The following is a 19,642-nucleotide window of genomic DNA, read 5'->3' as shown; positions in this document are numbered from 1 at the left end:
TCCTGCCTCTGCTTCTGGAGGGATAGGACTAAAGGCATGTGCCACCATGTTGTGCTTAAAGAAAAGAAACAATACTGGGTTTGGCAGATGGCTGAAAACCTGAGTTCCATCCCTGGAACCTAAGTGGTGGAAGGACAGAATTGACTTCCAAAAGTTGTCTTCTGACCTTTGCACATGCCATGGCATGCACATGCATGTGCCCACACATATATAAATAGAATAAATTAAGTAAATACATTTTGGCAAAATTACATTTTATACAAAAAATCTTATTGGCAACAAAATTGTTAAATTATTGGTTAGAAACATATCTGTTGCTGGTTTTTTGTGTTTTTTTGTTTTTTTAAACAGTGACATAGGTGGTTCACTCCTGTGATTCTAGTACTTGGAAGGCTGAGGCAGGAGTATTGCCTTGAGTTTGAGGCCAGCCTGAGCTATAGTATAGGATCTTGTTTCATAAAACCAGAAAATAATGACAAAATAGTCTAGTGCCATGTTAACATTTTTTATTTTGGTGGTGCTGAGGAGTGAGCCAGGGTCTTCCACATTCTAGGCAAATGCAAGTCCATATTTTAACATTTGTGAGCCTGGAACATTCTCATAAATTATAAATGTTCATAGGTAAGACTCAGCATGCCGTTGGCCCTCTTGATACTACATTGATATAAATTAACTTCAAAATTATTAAGTCCTATGAAGATAGAAAACCAGATTAGTTCACCTTTCTGTTTAGTTTTAGTGGCTGTGTTTAAGGAAGCAGACAGTATAGATGTTTTCTGCTTTATATAAACCCATCATGTTTATTTTAAGTACTTTGTTTTATGAACTACCTCATGATATTCAGACTCCATAGTGTGCTTTTTTCCTTGTTGATTATGCATAATTCACTGTTTTACCCCCAAATTGGATCTCTATAAAATTTAAAAAATTTTTGTGTGCTAGCACACCCAAGGGCATATACTCTGCCACTGGGCTATATGAGTCCCTAGAGTTTTTAAAATGCACAGCTAATGTTTTTAAGGAGAAAAGGTCATAATGTATATTTGTTGTATGTATAGAACTTAGAATAGTACTTTTCTATCACTGGTAATAGACTTTATAAATCTTTATTTTTATAAAAATTAAGACTACTTTAGGCTGGCAAGATGGTTCAATGGGTAAAGGTGCTTGTTGCCGAGCCTGATGACTTGAGTTCAATCCCTGGAATCTACATGGTGGAAGGAGAGTGTTGTCCTCTGGCCTTCACCCACATACAGTGGCATGTACATCCCCACATACATGTAATAGAATATTTACCACTCTGGCAATTTTGCTAGTTTAAAATATGCCTTTATTAGTGAAAATTAATTCAAGAGTCAGTGAAAACAATGCTTCAGAAAAGCTTTCTAACACTTTGATGTTTTAAGGCAGGATCTCATTCTAGCTAGCCCAGGATGGCTTAATTTGTGGCAGTTCTCCTGTCTTGGCTTTTTTGAATTATGAAATTACAGGCCTGTGTCATAATGTTCACCTAGAGTTAAAAGCTTCAATTTGAGCCAGACATGGTGGGCACACCTTTATAAGCCCAGCACTTAGGAGGCAGAGCCACGCAGATCTATGTGATTTCAAGACCAGCTTGGTCTACATAGTTTCAGGAGCTACAAAGTGAGACTCTATCTCAAAAAACAAAACAAACCTAAACCAAATAATAACAGCAAACTTATATTTTGGTGTCTGGGGAAATAGCTCAATTGGTATAGTGCCATGCAAGCATAAGGACCCAAGTTTGATTCCCAGAACCCATGTGGGGGTGGAGGTAGAATAAAAAGCCCACTTTGATATTGCACATTTATAATCTGAATATACAGGAGGCAGAACCCTGGGCACTTGCTGCCCAGCCTAGGCTAAATTGCCAATTTTAGGCCAGTGAGAAATCCTGTTTCAAAAACAGGTGGATAATTCCAGAAGACTTGCATCCAAGGTCGATCTCTGGCCTCCACATACATATATGCAGACACACTCAAAAATCAAAGCAACATTTTAAAATAAGGCTATAAAGCATCCTGAAGTCACTTAGAAACTGGTAGAATTCAAGGATGAAAGTTTGAGTATCTGAAGTATACCTTAGAATATAGTAGCTGTCAGTGCTTTCCATTAAACACTAACCCTCCACAGTTTCTCCATCAATGTAGTTGATGTACACAGCATTCAGTGGACTGTTAACACTGTTCTTGATCTCATGCTTGGGGTATGATATTCTTATTCATTGAAGTACAGCCCATGCAATAAAGCGAAGATGCTATTCTTGCTCTCTGTAATCCCTTCATGTATGTTTTGGAACATGTTGACTAATCTGGTTCTTGTCCTAAGTAAAAGTTATGTCCAGCTACCAAACTGTTATTTGTAATCTTAACATTGTTTAATCAAAACCTCTGAAAAAACTTTGTTTATATCTAATGACTTCAATTAGAGCTAGAATATGTGGAAATTTCCCTGTAGCCCTCAGAATTTTAGAAATACATAAGAAACAGTGTTGTAGTTGACAATTCATGTGTATATGTATTTTTTTTTAAAGATTTATTTATTTATTATATGTAAGTACACTGTAGCTGTCTTCAGACACACCAGAAGAGGGCACCAGATTTCATTACAGATGGTTGTGAGCCACTATGGGTTGCTGGGATTTGAACTCAGGACCTTCAGAAGAGCAGTCAGTGCTCTTAACCGCTGAGCCATCTTATCAGCCCGTGTATATGTATTGTATGTGCACATGTGTATTAAGTATTTGTGTATTATGTAGGAGTCTGTGTACATGTACATAGAGGCTAGAGGAGGATATCAGAAGTCTTCTATCACTTTCCACCTTAGATTTTGAGACAGAGTCTCTTGCTAAACTTAAAGCTTGCCGTTTTGGCCAGGCTGGCTGGCCAGCCAGTGAGCTCCTGGAACCTGCTGTTCTCTGACCCCCAATGTTGGCCATATTGAGGTTTTTCATGGGTACTGGGGGATTTGAACTCAGACTTTTTCTTATATAACCAGTACTCTTACCTATGAAGCCATCTCTAGCCCTGTAAAAAATATTTTTAAAGGAAAAAAAATGAGCATTTGACCAGAAATTCTAATAAGCTTGAGTTGTGCTTGAAAAAGTTTAAAATCATCTTTAGATATTAAATAGTATTTATGGAGCTAGAATTTGAAATTGCTTATATGAACAGTTAGCTCATCTAGCCCTTCGAGTAAAAACAATAATGGGTGTATTTTCTTTTGGGAACTAGGCCAATGTTAAGTGAGTTTTCTCAGTTACATCAGTCTCCTTTTTGCTAATCCTCACTCCCAGGCTCCATAGGCTTAGATGCCTGGAATTAACCCATATGCAGTTTGAAAAAAATGACCCACAGTGTTTTTTAGGCTTTAAAGTCTGCTGTGCATACAGAGTGCCTTTTTTTTTTTTCTCCCTCTGACTTGGATTCAGTTGGGCTCACAGTTTTTTCAACAATGTCAGAAGCCTAGATGTTGACAGCTGTTAGAGCCTTGGGAAAAGCAGTGTGTTAGGGGGGTGTAGTAAGTAGACAGGAATCTCTTGAAAACAGGAGTTTGAAAGTTGATGCTTGGGCCAGGCATGGTAGATCTCAGTGAGGGCGAGGTCAGTGACGGCTATGTGAGACACTGTTTTCAAAGAAAAAGCATTTCAATAAGAAAAATGAAACAAAATCGGGAGTGTAAGGCCCTCTTTGCTGATCTGGAAGAGAAGTAACCCTTTTTAATAAATTGGAAGAGATGGTAGAAAAACAGAAAATGAAAGAGTTAAAGGGGACAGAATGTGTAGAGAGCTTGTCCTAGTGTGGAGGCAAGCCTCTGGGTTCATTACCATTGCTGGGAAAAGTTTAAGAAAGGTCAAGTGTCAAAATGACTGGAGAAAAGGTTAGGAACAAGGGGAATGTTTATATTTTAGGCCTTGAAGTCTTTTATTTATTTTTTGTTTTTGTTTTGAGACAGGTTGTGTAACCCTGGCTGTCTTGGAACTCCCTTTGTAGACCAAACTGGTCTCCAACTCAAGAGATCCACCTGCTTCTGCCTCTTGAATTCTGGGATTAAAGGTGTGTGCCACCACTACCTGGTTTGAAGTAATCATTTTTAAATTTATTACCAAAAAACTAGACACATTTCCCTAAGCAGCACTACTTCATGACTCACTGAAATTAAGTTTTCCTTTTTTCTTTTCTTTTCTTTTCTTTTCTTTTCTTTTCTTTTCTTTTCTTTTCTTTTCTTTTCTTTCTTTCTTTCTTTCTGGCATAGGTCTCCATTTTATTTTATTTTTTAAAATTAATTTATTTTTTACACTTCATATTTTATTCCCCCCCCCCATCCATCCTCTGACTGTTCCACATCCCATACCTCCCCATCACATGCCTGTCTCCATTGGAGAAGTTTTATGACTAAATCTTTTATTTGGCTTTCTTGCCTCTCTCTCTCTCTCTCTATATATATATATATAGAGAGAGAGAGAGAGAGAGTAGAGAATGATTCTGTAAATAGAAAATTATCCTTCAAGTTATAAGTTCTAGAACTTATTTGTGATATTTAAATATTAGTGCAATTACAGTAAAAATTATTAACTTGGGCTGGAGAGATGGCTCAGAGATTGAGAGCACTGACTGTTCTTCCAGAGGTCCTGAGTTCAATTCCCAGCAACCACGTGGTGGCTTACAATCATCTGTAATGAGGTCTGGTGCCATCTTCTAGCTTGCAGGCATATATCCAGGCAGATCACTGTATACATTATAAATAAATAAATCTTTTTTAAAAAGGAGAAAGAAAACAGCTTTAAAAAACTATTAACTTCTATTTTTTAACTTTCAGATTATTTAATCTTTAATCTGGTAGCTACTCAAATATTAAGAACTGTTTTTAAATGATTTCCTACTTTTATGCACTGTTTCTGACAGTGCTCTGTCATACTGAAGTTGTAAAGAAATTAAAGCAATCCAGAGATAGTTTAGAGCATGCTGGAGCATGAATGACCACTAAATGTTAACTCTGCCATTTTAAGAGATAGGAGCATCAGCATAAAGTTCTGGAACCCATCCTTCTCTGATACAAAGAGCTGAGCATCAGAGAACTACAGCTTGAAAGGATCCGCACCTAATTGGAATTTACTTTTCATCACTGTATTTTGTTTTTAGGACAAAGGTTTTATTTAATAAAAGGCATTTTACTTTTAGCTTTTTTGTTGTGTTTTTGTTTTTGGAGACAGGATTTCTTCGTGTAGTCCTGGCTGTCCTGGAACTTGCTCTATAGACCAGGCTGGCCCTGAACTCACAGAGATCCACCTGCCTCTTCCTCCCTTAAAGGTATGCACCACCACTGTTGGGTGCATCTAGCTTTTTATTTCACATAAATATAAGCTTTAGTTTTGATCCTGAATATTTTCTGCTTCTGAGAGCAAAGTTCGGGGCCTTATGAATACTAGGCTAGGACTTTTATCACTGAACCACACCCTTATCCCCCTGAGCATTTCATAAAGACTTTGACATGGTAGTTTTCTAGTACAACACATAAAAGACTACCCCAAATTTTACTAAGAATCAAAACTTTTATCAAGCTGGGCGGTGGTGGCGCACGCCTTTAATCCCAGCACTTGGGAGGCAGAGGCAGGCGGATTTCTGAGTTCAAGGCCAGTCTGGTCTACAAAGTGAGTTCCAGGACAGCCAGGGCTACACAGAGAAACCCTGTCTCAAAAAAACAAAAGAACAAAAAAAACTTTTATCAAATGAACCAGGTATGATGTCACTTCCTAGTACCTGAGAAGCTGAGGTAGGAGGATGTGCAAGACCAGACTAAGCTACATAGTTCCAGGCCAGCCAAGGTTATATAGTATGACCCTATCTTATAAAACTAGCCAATCACTACCACCACCAAAACCCCAAAATGAAACGAAATGGCAGTCGTGGTTTCTAAAAAAATAAGATCTGTTTTTGCATAAGCCCCATGGTAGTACTGTATTTTTATTTTCAGATTTTCACTTTAGAAGATTGGATCCTGATAGAGAAGTGAGGATGAAATTTACAACCAAGATATAAGCTTGCACATGATACTTTTTGCACCCATCATTCTGAGATTTAGGTTAGCATTTTTGGATGTAGGAAGGGTCAGAAGTATCTGTTCATGCAGCTGTTTCCTATAAGGAAGAAAACATCTAAAGAGTCTCACACTGAAAGAAATATTAATATAGAACATTTGCTTTGGTTTGGTGAAAATATATTAGACATTAAAAATTATTTCATCGCTGGGGCTGTATAGCTTAGTGGAAGAGAACTTGTCTATCATATCTGTAGTCTTGAGTTTGATCACCAGGATGATTGAAAACATGAAATAGTTGATAGTATCTTAAATTTGTTGTTTAAAAACCTAAGATTTAGACTGTAGTCAGTTTTGGTAGATATTTGAAACCACAGATTTTGAGCTAAATCTAGTAATATAATTATATTCCCTTTACTATAGGGAAGTGCTTAGTACAGTACAAGTTCATTCTACTTCTCACAACTACAGGTAATAAAAACACGTTACCTTTTAAATTTGCTTATTTAAAAATGGATTCTATATTTTAAGAAGAAACAATTTTTACTCTGTTCTAATGACTAGCTGTTTCAACATTTTTAAGGAACTACAATCAGAATTAATCCTTTGTCATATTTCTTCCTTTCCTAACTATGCATATATGTATGCACATGATTATATTAAATTGGAAAGAGGAAATGGCCAACTAAAGATTCAGATCACTGTTATTAAGAGGTTATTCATATGTCCCTGGATTTTATTTTAAAACAAAATGCTACTTGTATATAAAATTCTTAACTTATGAAAATAGGAAAGTGATAATCTTTCCAAGTATTAAAACAAGACAGCTTTTTATGAATAGAGAAGGAAAGTATTTCAAAACATGAAAGATATGTCATCCTTTCTATAATTGTCTTTTGAGAGTGCCTGATATACAGGTGGCTAAGCTGTTACATGAGGAATGAATGATGGGAGAAATGCCTTTTTTTGTTTGTTTTTTGAAAAGATGAATTGCATTTGTTTTGGGGGTATGTCTCATCATGAATACACTTTCAAGGATTTCTTTCATACCGTTTCATCCCTATGTTTTTTGTTTTAAAGTAGAGTGCATGCTTGTGCGTATAAAATTACTTAGGCCAAGATTTAGAGGCATTAGTTTTAGCTCCACAATGAAAGAAGGAATTGGTTGTGTTTGTTGATATTGAGTAGTTTTGAAAAGCACAGCTTTAAGTAGTTTTAGGGAAAGAACAAAGCAGATCTAGAATTTGCTTTGGCTGAAAGAAATAGGAACTAAATTTCTTTTGTTGGAAGATCTTTGAATTAGTTATTTTAAAAGGCATGAATTCTGTTATTGGGGACTTAGAGGTAGAACACTTTGATTGAACTTAAACATAGAATTGAAGTGCATCTCTTAAGTTCTTTGGAACCCAGGTTTCAAAGGAGCACAATAGAATGAATGGGGAAGAGGACAAAGAAAGTAGAAGATTGGGTATAAAATGCAAGACTGGAAAATGATTCCCAAAGCAGGTAAGGTAGACCAGTTTGATGAGATCTCTAAGAGCCAGGGTTAGAATGTGTCAGGTCATCTAGCCTAGCCTTCTGAGACATTGGAATCCCCATCTATTGTTCCTGCTGGTAACCACAACTGAACTGCCTCCAGTAGCAGAAGGCTTATCAACTCCAGAGGTCCAGTTGTCCTGGTTTGGGAGAAATAGATACCTTCTTACTGATTTGTACAAAAGAAGGCTCTGATCCTTGTAAAAATTGCATATTCTGACCCCAATTCTAACCTATATAGAAAGAATCAAAACGGGGTAGACCCCAAGAGCTTGCTGGTAGTTGAGTACTGAACACGTATACAGACCCCATATATGCTTTCAACTGTAGAACAACTGATTTTTATTGTTTGAGATTATGTGTAGTGGTCATTGCTTTTCCTCATTTAACATTTTGAACATCTGTCAGTACGTTATATATTCACATGCCATATATAAGCAGTAAAAATAATGGTAAACACTATAGTTCATTCTGTTATTTTTTTTCTTTGAGATAGGGTCTCTGGCTAGCCTGAAACTTGTTATGTATATCTAGAAGTCGCAGAGGTCCATCTATCTCTTCCAAGGGCTGGGATTAAAGGTGTGTGCCACCTGAGGCTTTTCCTCTTTGTTGTTATTAATACATTAAGTAGTTCATGGGGGACAGACTTTACTTTGTCTTCTAGCTTTTACTTTCTCTAAGCTGTTGTTTGCTTAGTATCTGGTATTTTGTAAAGTACCAGCATATATTCCTTCATTCTTACAGTTTCATTCCACTCTATAATATTTGCTCCATGAGCTTATTTAACATCTGAATTCTGGATAACTCTATGGGCACTGCATCAGTTTTTAAACTTTTTTCCCTCTTATCAGTGTGTTTTGCCTCCAAGCCTTCCCAAGTTTCCTTGCAAAGTTTTCTTTTGAAAAACCTTGAAAGCTACCTGTCTAGTATGCAAACCTTTTTCCTTTCTCCATCTCCAAACAACAAGGCTGCTTTCTGTAGAGTAGTAGTCTGTTAGTACATCACTAACCAAGTTTCTACTTCAGGGTTTGGTCCAAAGTAGGTTCCTCTCATTTCTACCTTACTCTGGAGACTAACTGCTAACATAGCAGCTAATGATTTTGCTACATAGGCACATGACAGAAAGCAATGTAGATCCTGTACACATTGGCTCTTTCAGTCATCTGCCACAGAGGAGGTAAGAAGCATAGGCGCTAGTGCTACCCGAGTAATACTAAAACTCCAGAGTTGTACTACTAATGTGTTCCCAATTCAGAACTTTTCTAAATTGAATGATTAATCTCCATACTGGATTGCTTGACAAGATGTTTAATCTCTATACTGGACAAACTTCTATAGTTTGGAAATTGTGTAGTACCCAGACCACTGGTTGTACACCGTAGATAACTTAAGTATGTAATTTGAGATTTGTAGTTCTTGTTAATTTAGTTTTATGTTTTTTTCTTTTTTCCTTCATCTGTCTGTCCATCCCTCTTTTCTTTTCTCAGGATAGGGTTTCCTGTAGCTCACACTGGCATCCATTTTCCTATATAGCTGAAGATGTTCTTAAACTCTTTATCTTTCTGACTGGAGGATTATACCTTTCATCATGTTAATTCTTGTTGACTTACTTGAGTATGGACTTTTCATTCCAACAAATCAGTAAGGAAATGATAAATGGATAAAGCACTTTTTTTAGGGAATTTATAGAAAAAATGAATAGGAAAGGAAAATGGGAAAATACTCATTTTTGCTAATGAAGTTTTAAACTACTATGTCTGCCCCTCTGCTCCACATCTCCAGATAGGATTTCACTAGGTAATCCAGGCTGGCTTCTACTCAGCCTTCTGGGATTAGATTCCAGGTATGTGCCACCATGCCTGGCTTGAAGTAGACTTTTAATGGTTTTAAATTTTTTTCAGGGTACTAGGAACCAAACCCAGGGCTTACATATGCTAGGCAAGTGCCCTTCCATTGAGCTATATACCCCCAACTCTTTGAGACCTGTTTTAAAGTGGAAATTAAAAAAAAAAAGTCTGATATACAATAAACAAAGAACCAAAAATGTTTGTGAAATTCCAGAGAGAGTCAGTATTAACATAAATAAACATACATAAGTGTATTTAATTGCTGTAGTGCCGGGGTACTGTTCTTTAGACAGTGAGCAGAACCTTAGTTGGTAGGTTGGTAGATGCTTGCCTGGCATTCAGGACCTGAGCTCAGTCCTCAGTACCAATAAAATAACTGACTGAATATTTTGTGAGCATTTTCCATGTTAATAAATAATAGTTATCCTTAGTAAATGTTATTTAAGGATTTTCTAAAACAGAATCACTATCCCGTTTGTTTTTCATAAGAGATTGAAGCTCAGGTTTTTTTTCTCTGGTTCTTCACTGGTGTTTTTAAATGTGAGGTAAAACTAGCAAAAGTTTGGGCATCTTTTTCATATTTTTCCTTTTTGTAATCATTCATTTACATTTTCTAAATGTTTTTTTTAAAGATTTATTTATTTATTTGTTTTATGTATGTGAGTACACTGTTGCTCTCTTCAGAAGAGGGTATGAGACCCCATTACAGAAGGTTATGAGCCACCATGTGGTTGCTGGGAATTGAACTCAGGACCTCTGGAAGTCAGTGCTTGTAACCACTGAACCATCTCTCCTGCCTCCCTCATTTACAGTTTTTATTTGCTGAAATTTTCTACAATTGTGTTGCTAGAAAGAATTGAGCTGAATGTGTAGGGATTTTTTGATTGTTTTTTTTTGTTTGTTTGTTTGTTTTTTGAGACAGAATTGTATGTAGCCCAGGCTGGCTTCAGATTTTCTATGTAGTCAAAGATTGCCTTGCAGTTCTGAGCCCCTTGCTTCTCCTTCCAAAGTGCCAAGATCACAAAGCGTGCACCAACACACCAGGCATGACTCGTAGTTTTTGTTTGTTTGTTTGGTTTTATTTGTATGTTTTTTTTTTTAAAGACAGGGTTTCGCTGTTTAACAGCCCTGACTGTCCTGAAGCTTGGTTGTAGACCAGGCTGTTCCCAGACTCACAGAGATCCACCTGTCTCTGCCTCCTAAGTGATAGTTTTTTTTAAAGACAGTTATAGTTTCTTTGAAAAGATTCATTAGGTCCAGTCTCTTGCTTTTTTTTTTTTTAAATTAATGCATATGTTAAGGATTTTTTTTCTAAAACAACAGAAGCTGTATTCCTGACATGCTGGAAGTTATATGAACTTCAGAGTAAAGTTGTCTTCGGATCCCAGATCTACCACTTTTAGATATATAAATAGTTTGAGCAAGCCACTTAATATCCTAAGCCTCAATTTTCTTAGCAGGAAATCAGGGATTGTTACTGTTCTTTCACAGGTGGAATAATTTAGCAAGATCTATACATGCAAAATCCCCAACCCAGCTCCTGTTTCCCATCTTCTGGAATTAGACAAGCTGAACGTTCTGCCTTTGCTAGTTTAGTGAAGCCCATGGAGAGAGAACCTCCATATGAAAGAAATGCAATGCCTGGAATTACAGAGGAAATCAGTTATATTGAATACAGTTAAGAAAACATTTAACTTTGATTGCTTATTGTATTGTCTATCATTTTGGACTTATCTGAGAGAATTAATGATAGGATAGATTAATGAAAGAAACCTAAGAAGGGAGGAGAAAAATATCTCATTTGCCTGCTTTTGACTTTTTCTTGAGCTCTCATTTTGTGTTTTCCACACTCTCAGAAGTTTACTCATTTAGCACCCTGCCAGGGAATTGAACACTTTTCCTAAGCTAGCTGCTTTTCTCATATTGATGATCCACCACTCTTGTGTAATTCCTCAAGTTTAAATCCACAAATCACATTAAAGTTTTCACTTTTCTACTTGTTAGTCATGGACTTCTGTAGACTTGTTTCCATTGCTGAAGAAGGCACCCAAGACCTTGCCGCATAGTAGGCAAGTACTCACTACAAAGATCCATCTCTTGCTCTCATCTTAGAGATTTTCTCTCTTTCCACACTGTTTCATTTCTCCTGTTCAAATGTAAGATCTTCCTGCCTCCTTGTCATTAACAAGCAGGATCTCCCCCCCCCCCCCACTGGTTTCTAGGTTTCTAGCATCCTCTTTTACAAAGGATTTCTTGGGTATTTTGGTTGATTTGATAAGTTCTTACACCTATATCTAAAGTTCCACTACAGAGAGATGTGTTCATACTTGTAAACTGTTGACCAATTTATGTTTTCATTTTTATAAATACATCTTACGTTTTTTTGAGGAAATAAACCACTTCTCCCACTTATCTTTATATCTTAGGGTAGTTCTAGTTCCAAAAATAGAAAGGAAAGGTTGACCTATTGTTTGCTGAATTATTACTGTAGGAATCATTGCTGTCATACTAAGTCCCCCTTTTTGTGCTTTTTTGTTTCTTGTTTTTTTTTTTTTTGAGACAGGGTTTCACTGTAGCTCTGGCTGTCCTGGAACTTACTCTGTAGACAAGGCTGGCTTTGAACAGACAAAGTCTTTATGTAAAAAAATTCTGCTAGAAATTATATATGTATATAAAGTTTTCACTAACTCACCACCACAACTCTCCAAATGATGCACGTGAGGTTGTTTTATGGTATATATTATCATTAGTTAAGAAAACTGCAGATGTGGTTTTTTTCTACTGTGCAGCCCTGTGTTTGAACTTATCCCCACTTGTAGCCTAGGGCCTAACCTTACAATAGGTGTCTGGTATACTTTTTCCATAACTCTTGTTCTATTTAAAAATTCACTTGTGCCTTAAAGATTGTTTACTTTTAAAAACTTGGGAACATATATATGTGATTCTAAATGCAAGTTATAAAAATTCTAAATGCAAGTTATAAAAATAATTACATTGAGAAAGCTTTGTAGAAAACAAAGTAGATAATTTTGCTAGGAAACACAGTTTTAGCAAAGGAGTCTTACAATAATATCTGGATCATTTAGTAGGCATTAATAGTTTGATTTCTGTTTACGCTTTATCTTTTGGTTGAATATTTTTACTTGTATTCCTAGGTTAAAACATCAGAATTTTATAGATACTCCCGGCAGCTCCGATATGAAGTTGACCAAGCATTGAATTACTTCCAAAATGTTCACCAGCAGCCCTTGTTGGACATGAAATCAAGCCGTATTCGTTCTGCCAAACCCCAGACTACAGTATTCCGAGGAATGATTGGACATAGCATGGTTAATAGCAAAATACTTCTGTTAAAAAAACCAAGAGTCTGGTGGGAACTGGAGGGCCCCCAAGTACCTCTAAGGCCAGACTGCCTTGCTATTGTCAATAATTTTGTATTCCTGCTAGGTGGAGAAGAACTAGGCCCTGATGGTGAATTCCATGCCTCTTCGAAAGTGTTCAGGTATGATCCAAGACAAAATTCTTGGCTGCGTATGGCAGACATGTCTGTACCCCGTTCAGAATTTGCTGTTGGTGTTATTGGAAAGTTTATTTATGCTGTAGCAGGCAGAACAAGAGATGAAACTTTCTACTCAACAGAAAGATATGATATCACTAATGATAAATGGGAATTTGTAGATCCTTATCCAGTTAACAAATACGGACATGAGGGGACAGTGCTCAATAACAAGTTGTTTATCACTGGAGGAATTACTTCATCTTCCACATCTAAACAGGTGTGTGTGTTTGACCCCAGTAAAGAAGGGACTATAGAACAGCGGACCAGGAGAACTCAAGTAGTCACCAACTGCTGGGAGAATAAGAGCAAGATGAATTATGCCAGATGTTTTCACAAGATGATCTCTTACAACGGCAAGCTTTATGTCTTTGGTGGTGTCTGTGTGATCTTGAGGGCCTCTTTTGAATCTCAGGGCTGCCCTTCCACAGAGGTGTACAACCCAGATACCGATCAGTGGACCATCTTGGCCTCCATGCCAATTGGTAGAAGTGGTCATGGTGTGACTGTGCTGGACAAACAGATAATGGTCCTTGGAGGCCTTTGTTATAATGGTCATTACAGTGATTCCATTCTCACCTTTGATCCAGATGAAAATAAGTGGAAAGAAGATGAGTACCCTCGGATGCCCTGCAAGCTGGATGGTTTACAGGTGTGCAACCTTCATTTTCCGGACTATGTACTGGATGAGGTTAGGCGTTGCAACTGATGACATCTTTCTCCCTAAAAAGGAAAAGGCAAATAAAGCATTTGTGATACAGTAGTTTAAAAGCATAAAGAAAAACCTCACCAGTTTTACTATCAAAGCCATTGGTCTAATATTGTAAGTTTTCATTCTGTGCTAGCATCTTTCTTTTCCTTTCAGTGGCCTCAGATTCATGCAATAAGTTCATTTGAAGCACTAGCTCTTGAAACTACTTCCAAAAGCAGTTTATACACTGCTCCACTTACCTGGGAAGTTGATTTTCTGCTTTAAACACTTCTTTCAGATGTTAGTGTAGGATTTGTGCATCGTCTAAGAGAAGACCCAGTAAGTGTCACTGGATATGATTTCAGTCCCTCTATTTGAACTCTTTGGAAATTATTTTAGTCTGCTATATGTTTTGGTTTATTATTTAAAAGTTTAAAACTCTTGACCTTTTTGCATGGCTTTTTGCTGAAAATGCAAAAATTTAAATTTTCTACAAAGTTTTTTCTATCAGAACACTATTTCTAAGCTGCCTTCTCTTATGTGCATTGCGTTAGTGAAAGCATACCCACACTCATATACATCCGATAAATATATAAGGCACACTCCTTTTATGCGTGGTTACGATTCTATATTTTTAAGCTAGTGCACTTGCACAGACAGTTCGCCATACTTGTTGAAATTTAGATGTAATGTCTTTAATGTATTACTGTTTTTAGAAAGTTAAAATAACTGGAGTCCTCATTTGGTATCAAAGTAGTCTATTGTCAGTCCATACTGGTTCAGTAAAATTTGAACTCATAGTTCTGAAACATGTATGGCTTTACAAAAACTGTTTGGCATTTTGTTTTCAAAACTAAACATTAATATTTCATGTCGATGTATGCTTTTTCTTGTTTAAAAATGTTTTTCTTTGCAGTCCATTTAATGTTGATTGCTCTGTTTTAATAAGACTCGGAGTGGTCCGTGTCAAGCTCTGACCCTGCATCATGCACGCACTTTTAAAGAAAAATTAGGTAATACCACACTCCTAAGTAAAAGCCCTGAAAAGGAAGTGCGGCTCCCATTGTTTCTCTCCAGGCTGCTGCAGGTGTTGAGTGTGGGCCAGCAACTCTTCCAGTGTGAGCTCAGCTTTGACTGAGAGGTAAGGAATGAGTTGTACTGTGTTACTCATTCCTTACCTCACCGTCAAAGGAACTGACTTTGGGTGTAACTGCTTGTTCAGTTTGTACAAAAATAGTCTTTGGCACTAGAGAGATGTCAACCCTCAATGTGGGTTTTTGATTTTTGTTTTTGTTTTTGTTTTTGTTTTTTTTTTAAGTTTTTGGAAGCTACTAGCATGAAGGATAGTCACCAGAAAGTTTGGAATGAGTCTCAAATAGTTGTTTTAAAGGCGTTTATAATAATAAATGGTTTAGGATTAGCTGTACACTTCAACTCTTTAAATGCGAAGGAAGGAAATATAGCTGAAAAAAATTAAACAAGAATGATCTGTAAGTGGATCATTGAAATTGATGTGCTTGACGGCCCTTTCTCGTGAGTAGTCTGTGTGTGAGGAAAGCTAACCCTGGCATAGCTTGCCAGATCTCTGATTTTGGTGCAATATTGCAATGCCTTCTATATGGCTGCTATTGTATAAATTTTTCTAGTTACTTTGTTTTGTTTTATTTTTGCTGCTGGCACCATTGACTATAGAATGGAAGTGTGAAATGATAGAAATGTGAAGATTTTGGTTTCTTCTTCTCCCCCTCTTTCCACACTGCAGTTCATAGTGTGAGCAAAGCCTGATTTTCAAAACTGTAAAACCAGAGCAGAGGTGTTAGAGTTTTAGAAAGTGTCAGGTATACAAGTAGCTTTTAAAAAGGAAAACCTTTTCTTCCCTTCAGGAATCAAAATAATGACTTCTTTTACATATGATTCTTCCATTTTTCATTAGGTGGCCTTTCATTTATTTCTGATTTCTGAAAATAAAATTTGTTATTTGAGTTTCCCTTAGAATGTGTGTAAAATTTTTTTATTTTAAAAATACGTTTATTTTGCTTTTGGAAACTATAAATTAGGTTAGCCACCTTGTTTTCTAATATACTTAGTAGTTTATATGTGTTGCTTTAAATAAAATAATATCTTCATTATTTGCCTTGATATCTTTTGCTGGAAACGACCAAGAAGAGACCATGAGACAGGGTACCCGTATCAAAGGCTTTATATTCCAGGGGCAGTTCTCTGTAATTGCTTTGTTACAACTTCATAGTCCTGTGTAGGTTAACATCTACACAAACAATTGAATATTCTTGCTCTTCCATTTTGAAGATACAAGGCCAAGGTCAACGATTGTTTCAGAAAATTCATGAAATCTTAACTTGAACTAATTCTGGGTTCAGCTTCAAGTAAGTCATGTCTGACTATAACCTTAGCAGTAATCAGTTTTGAGCTTTAAGACTAGTTGCTATTGCTTGGGTTCAGAATGTATGAGGAAACTGTAGTTCTAATTTAGATTATAAATCCACAAATAACTTTACATTCCCTTTTAAAATTATGGTTTAATAGCTGCAAGAGATTTATTTTTGTTATACTAAACTATGGAGAATTTCTCATAGAGTGTTTTCAAGCTTTTCTGTGTTTCATTTGGAACTACTTTGTCTGTATGCATTGTATATGACCAAGGTTGTCATTCTGGAAAAACTCAGTAAGTGGTTTGAAACTATATGGTTTAACTGTTGGGATCTTTAAACTGTCATCCTTTATTTCACATTTTAAAAACTAGACTTCACAAAAAGTAGCTGATTTTTTAAAATGGTATTTTACCTGGCACCACTTATTATTAATTTTTTTTTACATGTCTTTGACCTTCCAAGTTTTGATGTTAAAGAAAATCCTTGCACTACAGGCTTTTCATAAAATACAAGATTCTCACATTGAAGGTTTTGTATTGGAAGAAATGCTACTGGTTTCTAAAAGACAAAGAATTATAGAATGCTTAGCGTTTCTTGATAGCTTTTCCTGTGTCGTCCTCATTGCTTTGCTTTGTGTGTTACTCTAATTATGAATACTTACTGAGCCCTTCACATATCTTTTTTAAAGCAGCACCTTTGGACACCTCATTCTGGGAAGCTTGCTTGAATCACAGTAAAGAACACACACACTTGTGTGGGAAGAAGTAAAATGGAGAGTTTTGTCTTAATTACATGAAACTAAGCTTTAAAATATTTTATAACAAATTATTTGAGCTGCATAATCTAAACATGTCAAACGTTTTGTGGGACTATTTTTATATATGTATATGTGGGTGTAGGTTATAACATTTCAGTTTATAATATAAATTGTTATTTCAGTTTATAAGCTATCTCTCAAAAGAGACTAGCTCTTTTGAGAATACATAATTTAAAGTTTTAGACTGAAGTAAAACAACATAGACAATAGTGTAAATTAGAAATATTGGAGGGCTATAGAGCAGTGAAACTGCTAGTGCCAGTTTTCTTGTTTGTCTACCATGTTTTCAGTTCTTGTTTTGTTTTGTTTTTGTATTTTAAACATTTTGACTGCTCACACATTTGTTTAATTACATTTAGAGTTGGTTTGGGAATAAATATCTTCTAAAAAGAGATTTATCTTAAAAAATAAATCCCCCTCTAGTTAGTTTCTAAGAGTTTATTACTTCAAATACCCTATAGGCATAGACAGGAATAGATCATTCATGGGAATCCCATCCTTTCCTTGTATCGGTATAACTCCCACTATTATATTAGAAGCCTTGAGAACGCCAGCAGTTCTGTTCCATCCTAAAATATATTTGGGCTTTCTTTTGACTTCTTTGGGAACAGCTGCATTAAAAGTTACTAATCAGTATATCATTAAGGACTGGGTGTTTACTTTTTGAAGGAATGTTCTGAAGAGGTGACCAGAAAGGTTCTCTTTTCTTTCTGTTTCTTTTCTTTTCCTTTCTTTTCTTCTTTTCCTTTCTTTTCTTTTAACCTAACTTGTATATGCCCTATGCTCTTGGGCATACTTTGTCGATAGAAAAATATTTTGACCTTTAGGTACCTTTGGGGCCAGTAGTCAAATAATCCTAGGGCCGATATTAAAGTCTTAGAATGATTTAAGGTTTGCCTTTTATACATGTTTTGAAAGCCTTTACATTTTTTGTCAGGTAATTTTTTTTCCCAAGCCGTGGATATAATCTATTCAACATGTTTATGCTATCCATTCTGTTTTTAAATTGAAAAAAAGTTAAAAGTGTTTATGAAGAAAAGTTTAAATAAAATATTTTTAATCTTTAAAACTATGTCTTTAACTGATTATTTAGTCTTTTATTTAGTTCTTCACATTTAAGTCACTAATAACTTAATAAAGAGTATGTTTTGTTATGCTTCAACATGTCAAGACAAGTGATCTGTTTATACCAATGCTTTCAGCAGAACATTCAAAAGAGAGCATTAGAGTGAAATAATTTATGGGAATGATATAACAAAGCCAAGTAGTTAAAGGTGTGCACTAACAAGAGTTTTGCGGTTTTACAGAATAGAAACAATAGAACTAAGAAAAAGCATATACAAGCCTCAACTTCAGTTGGTGAACTTTAGGTTTTCTCTGACTTGTTTCTTTTATTGTTCTTAAAGGTATTTGATACCTTAGGTCAAGGAGTTGGATATGTGCACACACACACACACACACACACAAACACCCACACACCCCTATCTTTCACATGGACCCCTAAGAAACCTTAGCAGGATTCCTGCAGACTTGAATCACTCAGATCATTTTCCAACTTTTATTTCTATCACTTCCAGCAGTCTGTTCTTAAATAGTTCCTATATCTTTCAATGTTCATCTTCTCCAGCCTCAAATTGTCTTTCCCTTTCCCTGACTGTCAATCCACTTATTTTATGAAACCCAACTCAAATGCTTTTGTGATGGTTGAAGGAGATGTCTCCTGATGATCTTGGGTATTTGAATACTTGGTCTCAAGGGGAGGCTTAGGTATGTGGTCTTGTTGGAGGAAGTATGCCAAGGAGGACAGTCTTTGAAATTTCAAAAGGCTTGCCATTTTGAGTGAGTTCTCTTTCCTGCTTGTGATAGAGATGGAAGCCCTCAGCTTCTCCATCCATATGCCTGCTGCTTGTGCCCTGCTATCATGGACTCTAATCCCTGGGACAGTAAGCTCAAAATTTGTCTATAATTTTCTTTAGTCATGGTATTTTAGCACAGCAATAAAAAAGTAACACACCTCCCCCATTGAAACCCATATTTCCATCCATTGAATTAGTTGTGTCTTCTGCACACTACATATTTGGATCTCTGATTTCATTCATTCTGTACAATAGCCTAGTACAGAATTCTTTCTCCATGCCTAGATCATAGTCTCTTCTCTTACTACCTTGAATGAAAAGACCTTTAGGGCTAGCCTGTTAGAATGTTCACAGTGAACCCTGAGCTCAGTGTTTATTGTGGCATGGCAGGTTCCATGTAGGTTACAGGCAAATGCAGTAGGGAGTCAGATAAATGAGAGATTAGAGTTCCCAGGGTTTTAGCTCTGTTTTCTTTATCTGCACACTTCCCATGCAATCTTAGCCATGCCTACAGCTTCCCCTCCAACTTTAATTCTGTATTTAAATCTGCATTTCTTGGGAGGCAGAGGTGGGTGGATTGCTCCATGAGTTGAAGGCCAGCAGCCTGCACTACAAAAAGAGTTTGAGGGCAGCCAGGACTACACAGAAACCCTGCCTTGAAAACCAACAGAACAAACCAACAAAATCCATGTATTTCTCATCTCAGAGGTCCATCCATCTCCTGAACATTCCACATGTGTTTCATTGGCATATCAAACTGAACATGTTTGATTATCTCCTGTATTAGTTACCTTGTTATTGCTGTGATAAAATACTGTGGCCAAAGGCAATTTAAGGAAGAGAGGTTATTTTGGCCTATGGTTCCATAAGGATGAGTGTCCATCATAGCAGA

At 36.4% G+C, this 19,642-nt stretch overlaps 1 protein-coding gene across 4 annotated transcripts in view; it reads left to right on the top strand.

The window, feature by feature from the left end:
- The window catches only part of Klhl15 (kelch like family member 15), a 43,266-nt gene extending 25,361 nt beyond the window's left edge, over positions 1–17,905 (top strand). For all 4 annotated transcript variants that reach the window (XM_029473269.2, XM_029473267.2, XM_021153401.3 and 1 more), the window contains one exon: positions 12,596–17,905. In XM_029473269.2, the coding sequence (XP_029329129.1) occupies positions 12,596–13,705 (1,110 nt within the window). In that variant the 3' untranslated portion in view covers positions 13,706–17,905. The remainder of the gene's footprint in view (positions 1–12,595) is intronic.
- Positions 17,906–19,642: the final 1,737 nt, after the last annotated feature.

This window comes from Mus caroli, unplaced genomic scaffold (genome assembly GCF_978045245.1).
Source record: "Mus caroli unplaced genomic scaffold, Mus_caroli_1 scaffold_5, whole genome shotgun sequence".
Classification (NCBI taxonomy): Eukaryota; Metazoa; Chordata; class Mammalia; order Rodentia; family Muridae; genus Mus; species Mus caroli.
This window is presented reverse-complemented; position numbering and strand designations above follow the sequence as displayed.